The sequence below is a fragment of the Amia ocellicauda genome, chromosome 11 (assembly GCF_036373705.1).
Source record: "Amia ocellicauda isolate fAmiCal2 chromosome 11, fAmiCal2.hap1, whole genome shotgun sequence".
Lineage (NCBI taxonomy): Eukaryota > Metazoa > Chordata > Actinopteri > Amiiformes > Amiidae > Amia > Amia ocellicauda.
This window is the reverse complement of record NC_089860.1, coordinates 24,105,142-24,119,643: the sequence shown is the minus strand read 5'-3', so window position 1 is coordinate 24,119,643 and position 14,502 is coordinate 24,105,142. Positions and strand designations below refer to the sequence as shown.

At 39.5% G+C, this 14,502-nt stretch overlaps 1 protein-coding gene across 4 annotated transcripts in view; it reads left to right on the top strand.

Moving 5' to 3' along the window:
- ebf1a (EBF transcription factor 1a) overlaps positions 1–13,964 on the top strand; it is a 177,546-nt gene extending 163,582 nt beyond the window's left edge. For 2 of the 4 annotated variants that reach the window (XM_066717062.1, XM_066717061.1), the window contains exons 14-17: positions 1,617–1,796; positions 3,962–4,156; positions 4,960–5,028; positions 9,354–13,964. In XM_066717062.1, coding sequence (XP_066573159.1) covers positions 1,617–1,796; positions 3,962–4,156; positions 4,960–5,027 — 443 coding nt within the window. In that variant the 3' untranslated portion in view covers position 5,028; positions 9,354–13,964. The remainder of the gene's footprint in view (positions 1–1,616; positions 1,797–3,961; positions 4,157–4,959; positions 5,029–9,353) is intronic. The other 2 variants (XM_066717064.1, XM_066717063.1) reach the window with 1 other exon arrangement.
- Positions 13,965–14,502: the final 538 nt, after the last annotated feature.

Below are 14,502 nucleotides of genomic sequence, written 5' to 3'. Positions count from 1 at the left end.
TTGTTGCTTTTTTTTGCCTTATCATACAGCAAAGCAAGTCAACACAGGCCTTCACAACTCACCTTCATCATGAAGAATCCCAGACAGTGAGAAGGTGTTTCGAGAGAGAGAGAGAGAGAGAGAGAGAGAGAGCACAAGCGAGAGAGATGGTCTATTATGCATTTTAGAGAGCCAGACAGCTTCCATTTATATTCAGTGCCCTGAAAATGTATTGATATCAGCTGTTTCAGAAATCACTGCATGGGTCTTTCGGGTAATATTCACACCTTGGCCAGTAATAAGTGTGTGTGTTCCTGGTCTGATTCCTTTCATTGACTGTGTGTCCGCCTCTGCCGTCTCTTCATTGTCACGTCTCCGTGTTCGAGAGTCTGCAGACCTCCCACAAGGCCACTCGGATTATTGAGAGGCACGGCCAGAGAGACGCGTCTCACAGCTAAAACGTCTCCTTTCTGTTCCATCCAACACTGGCCATAAACATCTCCCAGTGACCTTTTGTAAACGCTACATTTTTCATATGTTTCAATGCACCGATAATGTCTTGTAAGGAAGCAAAATGCAAAGAGATGTTTCTTTGAAATCTCTTCATCACTTAATCGACTAAATTGCCCCGACCAAAATAAAACAAATACAGGACACATCGTGGCACAGGTAGGCTACAGCTCAAACACTGTTCCTAATTAGTATCAACGGTTATTCGTAGCCTGCTGTGACAGTGTGGAATAAGACATTCAGTAGATGAGATGACTGGATGTAACAATGCAGTCTGGGGCAAATTAGTTTTTTTATATATATGTGTATAGATTTTTTTTTTTTTTTAAGGCAACAATGTCAGCAGTATAACACTACCAATAAACCTACAGAGAATGAATAATTTGCAGATTTTCATTTGCTGCGGCTACAGCACTCTCTTGTTCTCCGGAGCCGCACAATGGAAGTATTTGTGCTCATTTAAGAGAGATTGTCTTGGCCTTTGGTGCGATGTTGGAGACGAGGTACAGTCCTTGTTTTCTGTTGAAATGAGAATGAGAGCATATTGATGCCCTGCTGTTACCTTAATCTCACATCACCGCCATCCCTGACCTTCCCTGGTCTACCTGTGCCTGACAGCAGTGCCGCCAAATCACACTCGTGGGGAGTTTCGGTGAGAGTGGCCAATATCCAGCACGCGGCCTCGGATAATTACTCCTACATCAGCTTTACAGAGGCTCATTGAAGCAGCTGAATGTGTGTTTATGCCCTTCATTTCCAAGGCTCAGCATAACCATTTTCATTTCCATTTGTGATTTTTGCACATGATTTGTAATCCTTTTTCCTTTTAAACGGTCTTCCATCACAATTCTTTAGACAGATTACATACATGTGTGTTGAGACAGCCATTATTTCTCTATGACTGGGGGGGGATATATATATTTTAAAAATAAATAAATGAAAGGGGGATGATACTACCCATTGTTCGACAGCGGGGAATTTCGCTAGCAATTTCTTTTGAAAACGAATACGAGATCTTGTTTGATGCTTTTTTGGTTTGGGAAATTTCTTTAAATTGCACTTGCAGTGTCGTTCGGTGTGGGACCATGCGAGATTGATCAATTTCGCCCCTCTTCCTCCTCCTCCAGGTTTCAGTCGGAACACGAGCAGCGTCTCCCCTCACGGGTATGTCCCGAGCACCACACCCCAGCAGACCAACTACAGTTCTGTCACCACCAGCATGAATGGCTACGGCAACACTGGCATGACAAACCTCGGGGGATCGCCCAGCTTCCTCAACGGCTCTGCGGCGAACTCACCCTACGCCAGTGAGTCTCGTCTGTATATATATATATATATGTGTGTGTGTGTGTGTGTGTGTGTGTGTGTGTGTGTGTGTGTGTCTGTGTGTGTTTTGTCATTCTCATCTGCAGTCCTAGGCTTGAATGTTCAGAAGCCCCAGGTCACTCCTGCAAAATGTATTTATTTATTTATGTATTTATTCAATTAATTGATGTGCGTTCCAGCCCAGGTTTCAGGTGTTTGTAACAACTGAGTATGAGAGCCTGTTGTGATGACATCATTATCCCAGACTTTGAAAAGTGCGCCAACCAACCAACCATGTCAGGAAGCAGGGTTTCTCCCTTGTTTTTAGGACTGGGCACACAAAAACTCCATGGTGAAACAATCAACAATCAATCAAACAATCAAACAAACAAACAAGCAAAACAGAAGTGATTCATGTGATTTTTTTCCTTCCCATTATAAGACAGTTGGGGGGTGATCTGCACAGAACTGCCGGTCATGTTATACAGGGAATACATGTTTCCATCTCTTGTGAGTGTTGTTCAGATCCACAGATGTGTTTTTTTTAAGTATCAGGGAACATACTGTCTTTAAGAAAGTGGAATCCAAAGGACACAACAGTAGGAAAAAACTTATGTAGCAATTTTCTGTTGTTTTTCTTTTGAAAAATAATGAGATAATTTTTCAGTTGTTTATATAGTAGTTTGTTTGTTTCCTTAAATTAGTGTTGTGTACACAGCGTGACAGTGAGGGATTTTAAATGTGTTATCCCCATTGGGCCTCAGGCTGACTCATAAAAGGAAAATGTCTTTAAAAATTCTTACCAAACCCTTTCCAGCCTTGTCATCCCTTTAATGGGACATTTACTTCAAGTGTTTTTTTCCTGTTTCTCTTTTTGTTTTATAATTATGGTCCTCATTTGATTACAAGAAAAAAAAAAAGAAAGAACAATGCCAAATTTTCATGACACCCATGTGTTTATTTGGTTTAATTACAATGAGAAGACAACGACTGTGAGTGTGAAGTCTTGCTTGTGAGGAGATCCTGGCAAGAAATCTAAGACAGACGCCCGAAGTCGTGAGCAAACAATTTACACTTCATAGCAAAGAGACAGATTGTGCGAACTGTCACTTAAACACTGAATCGCATCACAGGCAGAAAAGTAAATAAAAACGTGGTTGCGTTTGGGACCACGATGAGGAACGACGGCCTGTCCCTTTAAAATATTCCCCGACCTCTGAATAGTGAATGCATGGTACTAATGCCTGACCACTCACATCCCACTGTGCTTCAATCCCAGCCTTTAAATTAAAGACTCTTAATTAAATCAATAAACTAATTGCAGGAGTAGCAATTCAATTTCAGCACTTTGATTCCACGATGTTAACAAGTATTTTAAGAGGCTCGCTGACTCCATACAGACACTTTCAATCAATTCGGGGCAGGCTTTGTAGTTCCAATTTTCATTAATTGATTAGTTAGGCCTTCATAAATGGATTATGACATTATTACGTGGCCTGCACTTGTGGGGAGCGCTATAAAATCTAAACTGTGAAATAATAACAACAATAAAGAAGGAACAAGATATCAGGGAGCGGCTGATATACTGCCACGGCGATTATAAAAACCATTCAAGGGTAAAATGCTCTTAGTGTATTAAGAGACAAAGGAGAATCCAATGACTGTTGATTCGAAGTGGCATCCAGACCACAGCATGTCTCTCTCCTGTCCTGCTTTATGTCAATAATAAGCAGCACAAATGCATTGGCAGGCAGTTAAACTGAATTAAGTCGGTAGATCTGCATCTCAAATGCTGGTGTTCAATGCAGTTATCATGACAATAAGGATGTGTGCTTACAGGGTGCATGCAAGCTGACAAGAAAGGTATTGTGAATAATGGGCAGACCTCAAAGTATTTAGTCGAGAGATAAACCACACACTTCCACCCCGATTCTCAGGTTTCCCTCTGCCCCACATTCCCGGCAGGCCTCTCGCTGGGTCAGAGTTGAAAGATGAAGCTTGTTTTTTCTTCTCTCCCAAACTGAAGGTTAGGTTTGTGTCCTGTCTGGGAGGATGTGTAATTGCAGCAGCCGGCCACGAGTGAAGTTAAGGGATTAAGTCTTGTTTCAAAGAGCCCCTCCACTAACAGCCTCCTCCCCCATGTCCCTCCCATCCTTCTCCCTGCCAGTCGTACCCTCCAGCCCCACCATGGCGTCCTCCACCAGCCTGCCCTCCAACTGCAGCAGTTCCTCGGGGATCTTCTCCTTCTCCCCTGCCAACATGGTCTCGGCTGTCAAGCAGAAGAGCGCCTTCGCCCCCGTGGTGAGACCCCAGACCTCACCCCCCCCCACCTGCACCAGCGCCAACGGGAACAGCCTGCAAGGTGAGCGTGCGGCCCCTGGGTCTCGCACAGAGGCCTACCCTGCCCCACCCCCCCTTCCAACTGCCACTGCAGATTAATGACCAGTTGTCCGGTGTGGCTGTGTCCCTTGCCACGCGCTCGATGTCCAGTCCAGTCAATGCTATTTGAGTTATAGTTCTTTACGATACGTCTCTTGCTCTGTGGTTCAGGCCTTAACTGAGTGTCCCGTCAGGCAGGTTTTAAACATGTGGTGAAAGAAGAGAATTTAATGGTACTCCTCAGACTTAGGCTTGTCCTGTCAGGGTTAGGGTCAGGGTTAAAGATTCACTGAGTATCTGGATCACAGTAGGGTCTGAACCCCAGCCTTCAATCATGGGTCAGATTTAGGACTAGGATTAGGGTTGTGATTAAGTTAAGGCTGGGGTTAAGTTAGGGTTTAACTTTTGAATTAGCCCAAACACTAGTATCATACCTAACCCTAACCCTAAAGCTAAGGTTAAACTTCCGACTTGGGTTGGGGTATAATATGATATATTATTAACAGGCCTACCCTCCTTTGTGTGGGTTGTAAAACTGAATGTTCACACCAGGAACTTGGCAAGACTGGAACAAGTTAAAGCATCAAGCTGGTTTGGAAACGAATGGCCTAACTGGCTCAGTGGAAGAGGCTGACACGCAGACTAACTCATTCTTGTGTTGGATTGCTCTAACCCCACTGTGCTCAGACTTTAACCCCTCCCCCCTTTGTTTTTGTTCTCATCTGTAAATAACACCGTGTTTTTCTCTCTCTTCTCCTCTCCTCCCCTCTCCTTCCCCTCCGTCAGATCAGTCTTTTGTGGACTCTAGCAAGTACTCCACTGCAGGCTCTCTGCAGGGCCTGGCCTTCTCCTGAAGTACGTTACTCTTTAAAGCACTCCTCTCTCCTCCTTCTCCCGTTCTCAGCACTTAGAGGAGGGATCTCCAGCCCTGCTGCCGGGTAGCCACAGGCTGTGTCTTCTGCTTTTTCAATTGAGCTGACTTTTGAAAAACCAGTAGCACAAGTTCACATGTTCTCTTGATTTAGGATCCTTGACTACTTATATATCATTTTAGTGACTGTGGCTATACCAGGACTAGGGCTGCAGACCCCTGAGCTAAAGCTAAACAAGGGTCCCCAATGAGGGAATCATAGAGAGAAGGGAAGCCTGCGTGCATGTTTCACTTTCTGTGTTCCATACCATCCATGCTTTGGTTGGTGTCATTTGGTAAGATTGTGTGGCCTTTCATTTGACCTCTTTGACTGCTTACCCATTTCTATTAAATACATGGAAAATATGAATCATATCAGTTTCCATTCCAACAGATATGTTATTAACATTCAGATTAATTAACATCAAATTGAAGATAATTAAACATTATAGACCACTATCACTACTGAATGATGACTACAGCACAATCAAGTACATTATATTAATTAAGTGCACAGTATATTTTGTTCTGTTTATTTGTCTGATACCTTTGTCCAAGATAACTTACAAAGACCGGAATTAGCAAAATATATTTTATGTCATAACGCTATGTGCTGTAAGTAAAATTGTGTTCAAATGTAGAAGTTTGAATAGTGTAGGAATATTCAAATATGGCATAACACAAAAAGGTACCTATTCTGGGGAAATAAGATAACAGCAGTTTTTAACATTACAGTAATGTACAATAACACATTACTTCCAGTATGGGGGTAGTGACAATCATACTTCAGCACAGGTTTTATAAAAATAAACACACACCTGGGATCAGTTTTGAAGAGAACTGAGATCAAGTTCAGCACAATTCAAAATTCGAAAAGAGGAGGACTCGATTTTTTGGGTCGGAGTGCTTCCTTATATTCTGTCAAGAAGCATATGAATGTGCCCCAGCAACTGTCCCAGTGAGAAAATGTCACCGGATCTAATATGAAATTACAAGTACGTAAGTTGTCTGCCCCAAGGGAAGCAAATCCATCTGGTTCCAACTCGTTTCCTAATTAATTAGCTGAAGTCACATTTTGCTCAATATTTCTTTCCCCTTTTTAAGCAGGTGTTAATAAGACACCTGTAAAGACACGACACTGTCTGTCCATAAATGTCCCGAGATGCCCTTCCCCAAATAGTCAGAACTTTAAAGATAACGAAATTTGGTTCATTTTATCAACTTCTTGCAGACGCACACTCCCGACTGCAAGGTTAACCTGATGATTCTCATATAGGTCTTTTAATTCCGCCAAGGCCAAGACATTCTAAAAATAGCCAGGGATTTAGAGGGTGGAGGAGGGGGGGAATCAATAGGAAACCAATACGTTTTATGGAAAAATCCCCTCCAGTGATAGCCTGTGCCCTGAGACCACGTCTGTGATTAAAAGGGCAGCCGTGGGGCCCCGACCACAGGGAAGCAGTTTTGCGCAGGAGAAGATAGGCGGTGTTTGTTTTCGGTCTTGTTTTTGTTTTGTTTTATTTTATTTGTTTGTTTGTATTTTGAAAAGGGCAGCCACTGCCTGTTACTGCTGGCATTTGGCAATGGATCTAGAAGTTAGATAAACATAGAAACACATTTAATTCGGCTTGATGGCTGCTTTAATGATTAACAGTAAGAACATGTATTGCAGTATTAATAAGATATCATAGAATAGAATAGAATAGAATAGAATAGAATAGAATAGAATAGAACAGAATAGAATAGAGACTTGGGAAATTAGAAAGCCGTTCTTTGGCTTTTCACGGCCGCCAGGTTCCATGTCAGTGAGAGGGTTTCAGACAGAAACGCCTCTGCAAAGCGAGGCTGGATAGCAGCAGGTTCTGAGCAGCCCTTTCCAGACCCCAGGACTCAAGAGGAGCTTAAACTCCGTCAATAAACAAGACACCAACCGAAAAAAGAGTGTGCGTCGACAGGGTAGGGTTTAAAACGGGCACGCTTAGATTTTGTCTTGGAATCCATTTTAAGACTTGAAGACTTGTGAGCAGCTCAAGAAAATGCACCAAACGTTTTTCTCTCAGTGACACAATAATAAGGGAGTTGCGCTTCACGATATCTGACGGAGACTTCAAGTGCCCTCGGTTATCAACAACTCAATTAGATTAAATGAACTCAGTGTTCAAGGGCAGTGTTCTTACACAGTGTGTAAACAGCAGCAGATCCACAAATGTGCCATGTAATACAGCATGTACGCAACTTTTCAGAGACTCGTCTTGAATGCATATGGAGGCTTTGACAAAAGGAGAAGAACAAATCTCAGAAAAGTTCATTGTTCCCAACACAAAATGACACAATTTGCAGCTGTTAACTTGCGTTGTCAATCAATATACCCTTGATTTCCAAAAGCATATAGATTACACTTGTGAAGTATTGGGTTTGCTGTTGCAGTAGATCAAAAGCTGTAATGTGAGTGCTGTCTTTGTCACCTCTCATTGTCAGAAGAGCTTTAATTAAAAATCTGTACTGGAGAAAATCATCTGGGGCTTTGGTTCCTATTTTGTCAGTAAAACGCCAATGATTATTAATAGCACTTAGACGTGCTGTAGGCAGGCTTGTAATTAGTGAAATGCACAAATGCTATGGCCAGAACATTCTTTACTGCAGTGCTTATCCCCAGAGCCCTGTACACGGGTTCCGCAGTGAATGGCGTGAAGGTAGACGCACTGAGTGTCTTTCCGACTTCTGCGAAGCACACAATTAAACACGAACTGTTCCTAAAGCTCGTTCTCCAAATCGTTGTGTTCTCAGTAGAACAGCTTGTCGGCTGGTGTGATGTGTGCAGGGTTTCGCCGTGCCCTGCCCCCGGGCCCACTGGGTTTCTCGTCAGCCAGTGTTAGAATGGCTGGAATGCAGGATTCTGATTGGTGAGGCGATCATTCCGCTGGCTGGGTGTGGCAACAGACACGTCGTAAAAAGGCGGATTAGACAGAAGCCGTTTGACTGAGCTTTACGGATTCATTTGATTTGATTTGTTGGTTTTGTTTTAAAATCTTTAAATTCAACTTAAAGGCTTAGAACGAAGGCACTTAAATATCTGATGGGTGTTTTTGATCAGTTTTATAATCAAAATCAAATCTATCAATTCTGACACACTGAAAGGTTATTGTTTAGGGCCTGTTGAATTGTAATAAACAGTGTCAGTACATTTTTTCTTTGGACTTCAAAAAGCAGGAATGTACCATCGATGCAAAATGCTTTATGTATAGGTGAATGTGTCGGTATCACTAATTTTAGAATAGAAAGTATGATATTACATAGTGCACATATCGGTTTCTCACAGCATGAACTCTATATATCAGACGTTCCTAGATTGTTAGAAGTTTTCTTTCGTTTTTCTGTAAAATGTTGGCTGCAGTGTGAGAGAGGCATACCATGATGCCTGCAGAAAAATGTCTTATTTTGTGTTTGTCAGCAGTTGCAAACTTACGTAAAGTAAAAGTTGCAATAATAAGCATTTTTCACTTAAAATAATTTATTAAATAAAGGAATACAAATGGCACTACTAATTCATCAGTCTGGCCACAGCAGAATCAAGTATTTAAAAAAAATATTGCACACCCTTTTCCTCTCTCTCACTACCGATAACAGCACTTGAAATGGGCAAAATATCTGATTGCAAACATTCAACAAGAGAACGTGTGTGAATTCTTACAATAAAAAGTATAAGACTGAGTTGTTAAAACACTAAATCCCAGTATTTTATAATTATTAAGTAAAAATGTAGGGGTCAAAGAACATGATTTGTTGAATACATAATCAGATATTTAAAAAATATATATTCTAAGTGCTATGTTTCTATTGAACATTAATTAATGTCCATATTGTCACTTTCATTTCATAGAGCATTAATATCTGCATGTCCCAACATTTGAACATTTTAGTTTTGCCCGTCCATTCTTTACTGAATTTATTGCATCTTATTTTGTGTTTACAGGTTAGTTGTAATATGCAAAATAGTTGTTTCATATATGAGCCAATGTATTTGTATTTAAATGATGTTTGTAAGGGCTATTTTTAAAATAATAACTTTGAATGAGTTCATTTTTGTCCGTATGTTATTAGTTTTTTATATATTTTTTGTTGTTGTGTGTAGCTGAACTTAGTTAACATTATTAAAAAAGAAATATCACAGTGTGAAATACAAACAAACCAAACAACGTCATAATAATTGTAAAATGATTAATCAATTAATGTTGTTATTTTTTTCTGTCTCTCTTTCTTTATTAAATAGCTATTCCCGGGATGATAGTTCCTCCAATGTAGAAGATTTGTGTACGAAGATTTTAAATCAAGGATTGGTTTCATATGACTTCGGAAGCGGACTGAATGCAAGTCTCAACGAGAAGTGGAACTTTTAACTCAGGCCTTTTTAAAAGGAATCACATTGAAAAAAAAGAACAATTGCAGCAACATTTGTTTTTAAAATCTCTAAACCTTGTAAACACCTATGAGGAGGGAAGGCAAGGCTGGAGCTGATATTGTATGCCCCGTATTTAGATATGGGAGTAATATTTATTCTTTATTAGGAAAAGATCTACTTTTCCATTGTTTTGTTTAGTTTAGTTTTGTTTCTGTTTGTTTTCCTGTATGGTTTTTAATTTCAGCAAACAATCATATGCCTTTTTATAAACTGTAATATACACAAGGGGACACTATCCGAGAGTCGTGTTTTTATTTATAATGTTGATAAAAGCAGTGAGAGTGAATAAGGGGGAGATGGCGTAGTGCTAGTAGTGGGGAACGGTAGTCAACATTTTAGTATAGTGTAGAGCCTGTAATGGAAAACTAGAGAGTTAATGAGAAAATAAAAATATTGGTAAAACATAAGGGTCAGTTGTCACAAGCCTCAGAGCCAACTTGTACCTGGAAAATGGTAGAATCTTTTCAATATTAATTAAATGCTAAAAATGTAATTTGCTTTGATATCCAGGATAGACAATGTGTTTATTTTATTTTTAGAAAACAGATCTCAGGGCATTGATACACACAGAATTGAGTTGCCAGCTAGCCTTTCAACATATCAGCTAATTGTATTCCTGCTGCTTATCGTACGCCATTGACAAATTACGATTATTATTATTACTATCATTAGTGTTAATAATAATAATATTATGTCAAAGCATCAGTACACACAGAGAGTAATGCAAATTTCTCTTCTGTTATTGCCAAGGTAACTGTCTCCATGGCTTTAGCCCATTAAAAGGACACAGGCCTGGGTATGTTACATCTATGTATCCGTGACACTTTGCCAATCTCCCTGCAGTTAGTGGGACAAACAAACAAATTGAATAACTGCTTAGTTTGTAAGCTGAGGGCTGAAGGTTTTCCCCGAGGAGGAGCCTGGGGCAGTGGCGTCCGCAGAGTCGCAGCCTTATCCGGGTCTGAGTGAGCGACGCCGCGCTTCCCACCTGTACTTCCTCTGAAGTGGCGGCTCATTCTGTTCCCTCAATCTTTGCATTATGACTCGTTTCATCCCTTTTGTGGGGGGGGGGGGCTGGCGACAAAATTCCCTGTGTGTATCAAGGCCCACAAAAACGAAAAAAAAAAAGAATTCGAATAGATTGAGAAATCTTTTGAGCTCAATCTGAAAAAAAAATTACATTAACAAGGAACATCATAGGATTTCGGTTTAGGTAAATAGAGACCTTTATTTTTAAACTTTTGCTGCTATTCAGTGCAGGAATTTCAATGAAAAAAATCAGAAAAATGCAATCAGGGGGTTGTTTTATATTTTTAGTCTGCAGATGAATTCTGTTATATGTGATGCTGTTTTTTTGTTTTATTTTATTTGTTAGGGTTTTTGTTTGTTTGTTTGTTTGTTTGTTTAATAAGACTGTGACCATGTGAGTTGGCCTTTTCATGTGTGCTACTTACCTGCGCTATAAAGAGCATTAGTTACGAAATAAATACAGATTTAACATCACCCTGGGTTGCTCCACTGGGTCACGCCTGCAATTGTTCTGCTGCTGACTGATTTGTACGTTGCAGATCAGAAGTCTAATGCAACCACTTCCTGGGTGCCAGATTGCATGTATGCAGTCTAAAAAATGTGGATGAAAACCGTGTTATTGGGAGCCCTTTTCTTAGGTGCTTCCCCAGGAGTGCTAAGAGACGGACAGACAGACAGACCCCGTGTGAATGCAAGTTTGAAGTGATTGCGCTGGGCTTACGAGTGTCAGAAACTCTTCAGACCGGAGATGTGGCAGGCAGGTTACTTAGAGACCCGCAGCAACCTGAGGTGATGTCAAACAGTATACTTTTCTGCACCCCGCCATTTTCTCTTTAATATGAAAACCATGGTAGGAAATGAAGGATAAAACCCACGAGGTTTCTTTTGTTTTGTTTTTGTAATGATTATATGTTTCAGTGACAATAAAGGGAAGGCTCTTGTATGTGAAGGAGCAGTGAAGGGAAAGTGTGACTGAATTTTGAACCAGCACCGTATTCAACTGCTCTTGAAACATGTGTCAGAGACCCAGCAAATATCAGAATGAAATCATTTGAACTGTTTTAGTTTTTTTTTTTTTTTTAATATATATGCAGTTTTTCTAATTGTTTTTAATTCAATTTCATTTTTTATTTTTTTTGCCAAAGTCATTGTTTAAAAATATTTATACATTTTAATGTCTTAAGGCAGCTTTTCAGTATCGTATCAACAGACTTTAGTTTACGGCGCGGGAAAAGATTTTACCACCTTAAGCTTGCAGATGCAACAATGAAAAAGTAAAACAAAACAAACAAATTATATATATATGATTTTGGATATAAAATGGGGATTCTGTAAAATATCCATATAAATAATGTATTTATCTCTGGAATTTGTACATTGCTCTGCTCCCCGGGTTTAATTTTATTGTGTACTTTTGCTGTGTGATAAAGTGCCGAGCTGTTTAGTTTCGTCATCCACAGTTGTTCTCGCTGTTTAAATGTGATTTTGATATTTTTCATTTGTATTTTTTGTATTGTTTAAAGCCATGCTTCCATTTTTTATTTCCATCAAAAAAGCCATTGTCTATTTTTGTATTATTTGTAAGTTAACAAAAATGTTTTTTTGTTTTATTTTCCTTGTTTTGTATTTTTTTTTTGTATGGCAAAAGGTAGCATCTTATTCTGATAGTATTTAGTTATGTAGATTTTTAAAATATATAAATATATAAATATATATATCTTTTTGTTTTGCTTTTCAGGCTTACAGAAAACGGATACTGTTTTAAACTAATAGTATGCATGGGATCTCTTCCTGTGGGAGTGATGGTTGCATTTTGTGCATTGAAAATAGGAAGACCATTTTGGGGGGAAAAATATGAAAATACTTTCTTTGTTTCTTTCTTTGGTCTTTGTTTCTTTCTTTATGCCTGCTGTATCTCTCTTCTGTTTGTTTCTTATTTTCTCTTTCACTGACATTTGAACCAGCAGATTGGATGCCTTAATAATGCAAAATCATACCCATTCTTTCACATGTATGTTGTAATCTTCACCAGGGTTGTCTGTCATCACAGAGTATTTAAAACAAAACCAGAAACCGTTAGGAGTTTTTTTATATTTAAAAAAAAAGCACAAAATGAACTTTTTTTGTTACCTTGATGTGAATCTGTTTTCTGAGTCTTCATACTTGGAACTCAGCATTTTTACGATCTTGTCGAAGCGCTGGCATTTTTTTCATTGGGGGTTGTGGGGGAGTAAGTGGAAAGGCCGACTTTTGAGGTGATTAATATTTAATGTGTGTTGCGAGTGGGTAGGTGGGGGGGGAGGGTGCGCTGTATTTTTAAGTTAAAGTGAAACCTGTTATTTCATCTGTTTTTCTGTTCCCTTTTTTTCTGTTAGTGGCGGTTTAAGAAAGAGAGAAAAATAAAAGCCATGTCTTTTTTTTTTGTTGCTTTGTTTTTGTTAGGAGTCTGTGTTCCGCCACATGGTCACTCGCAGAATATGAACAGTCCCTTAAAGCAAGCGAAGGATTTACACACCTCTTAATACTAACTTGTGTAGTTACTGCATGTCAACACTGCAGTAATGCCCAGACTGTAGCCATGCTTATGACTACAGAGTAATTACACATTTATAACTGTCTGCAAATTCCTAACATCGCTACAACTGATAACACTATAGTATAATTACATACATCTGTGTGAAATGCCCCCTCTCTCTCTCTCTCTCTCTCTCTCTCTCTCTCTCTGTCTCTCTCTCTCTCTTCCCACAATCCCCTGCATTGAGAGCCCTTTCATTGTATCACAGAAAATCGCAGTTGCGTCCCTCTCTGTTTGAGGGAGAGTAACTGTATGTCCCTCACCTGAGTCCACCTGCACCCTGTCATTTTGGTGAACACATGCACTGTATTTTAGATAGAGATTCTGTATTCTGAGGAGAATATGGCTTTTCAGTTTTTCTCGTGTAGGATTATTTTTTTAAGAACATCAGTTATCATCTAAGGGACTTTTACTAAGGGGAGGGTTTTTGAGCTCCTCTGTTGTAGGCACTTGTTTAACAATATTAATGTTTCTGGGGTTTGATTTTGTTTCTGTTTTGTTTTTACCAATAATAATTTTAAAAAGATTCAGGTTACCTTGTAATGACTTAATTGTAAGCGAGATATAATTTTGTCATGCAGATTTGCAGACAATAAAGTCTGAGAGAAAAACAAACTGACAAACAAACGACAAAGCTGGTTTTCCCTTCCTTCTTTTTTCAGAATCCTTCTTTGACTAGACACACACTGAACAGTTGTATTAATAGGGAAAATAAAAAAAACTACTGTATAGATTGTTATCATTTTTGATTAACTTTGAGCTGTATAATAACTTTTCAACTTTCACAATATTTAATTAAAGTTACTTCTTGTCTGTGATCTTGTGGATGTCCTTTCTGTTTTATTGTATGTGCTGTATGTCTGTACTGAACGTTTTCTGAACGTGAGGAGGGGGGTTATTCTCAGTGCTGGGTATTCATAATGCATCTTGGCTACTACTTTCGAGGTCAGCGTGTTCAGATTGGTTTGCCTGTTTTCCACTTCTGGTCTGGATCACAGGCCATTGAAAGTCCCCTCTGAACTTTTTTAAACCCGGACGGTACAAACTGCAATCAAACTAAAAAACAACAACAACAAAAACTGTACTAAATATGAGTAACAATACATTTAATGGCTGTCCCTGTGCCCACCCCAGCATAATCGCGCTGTAGCATTATTTTATTCCATGCGATTGTTTACTCATCCCTCGGCACATAGCAAAGTCACATCCTGCATGCAATTAATGCTCCCCCCATATATCAAACTGAGACGCCCCCCCAAGAAAAAGAATAGCATAATGAATATGCCCACTGCATTTCCTAAACATATTAATGATGGGTTCCAAGTTATTAATTGAAGTGTGCTTTGCATGTAATTG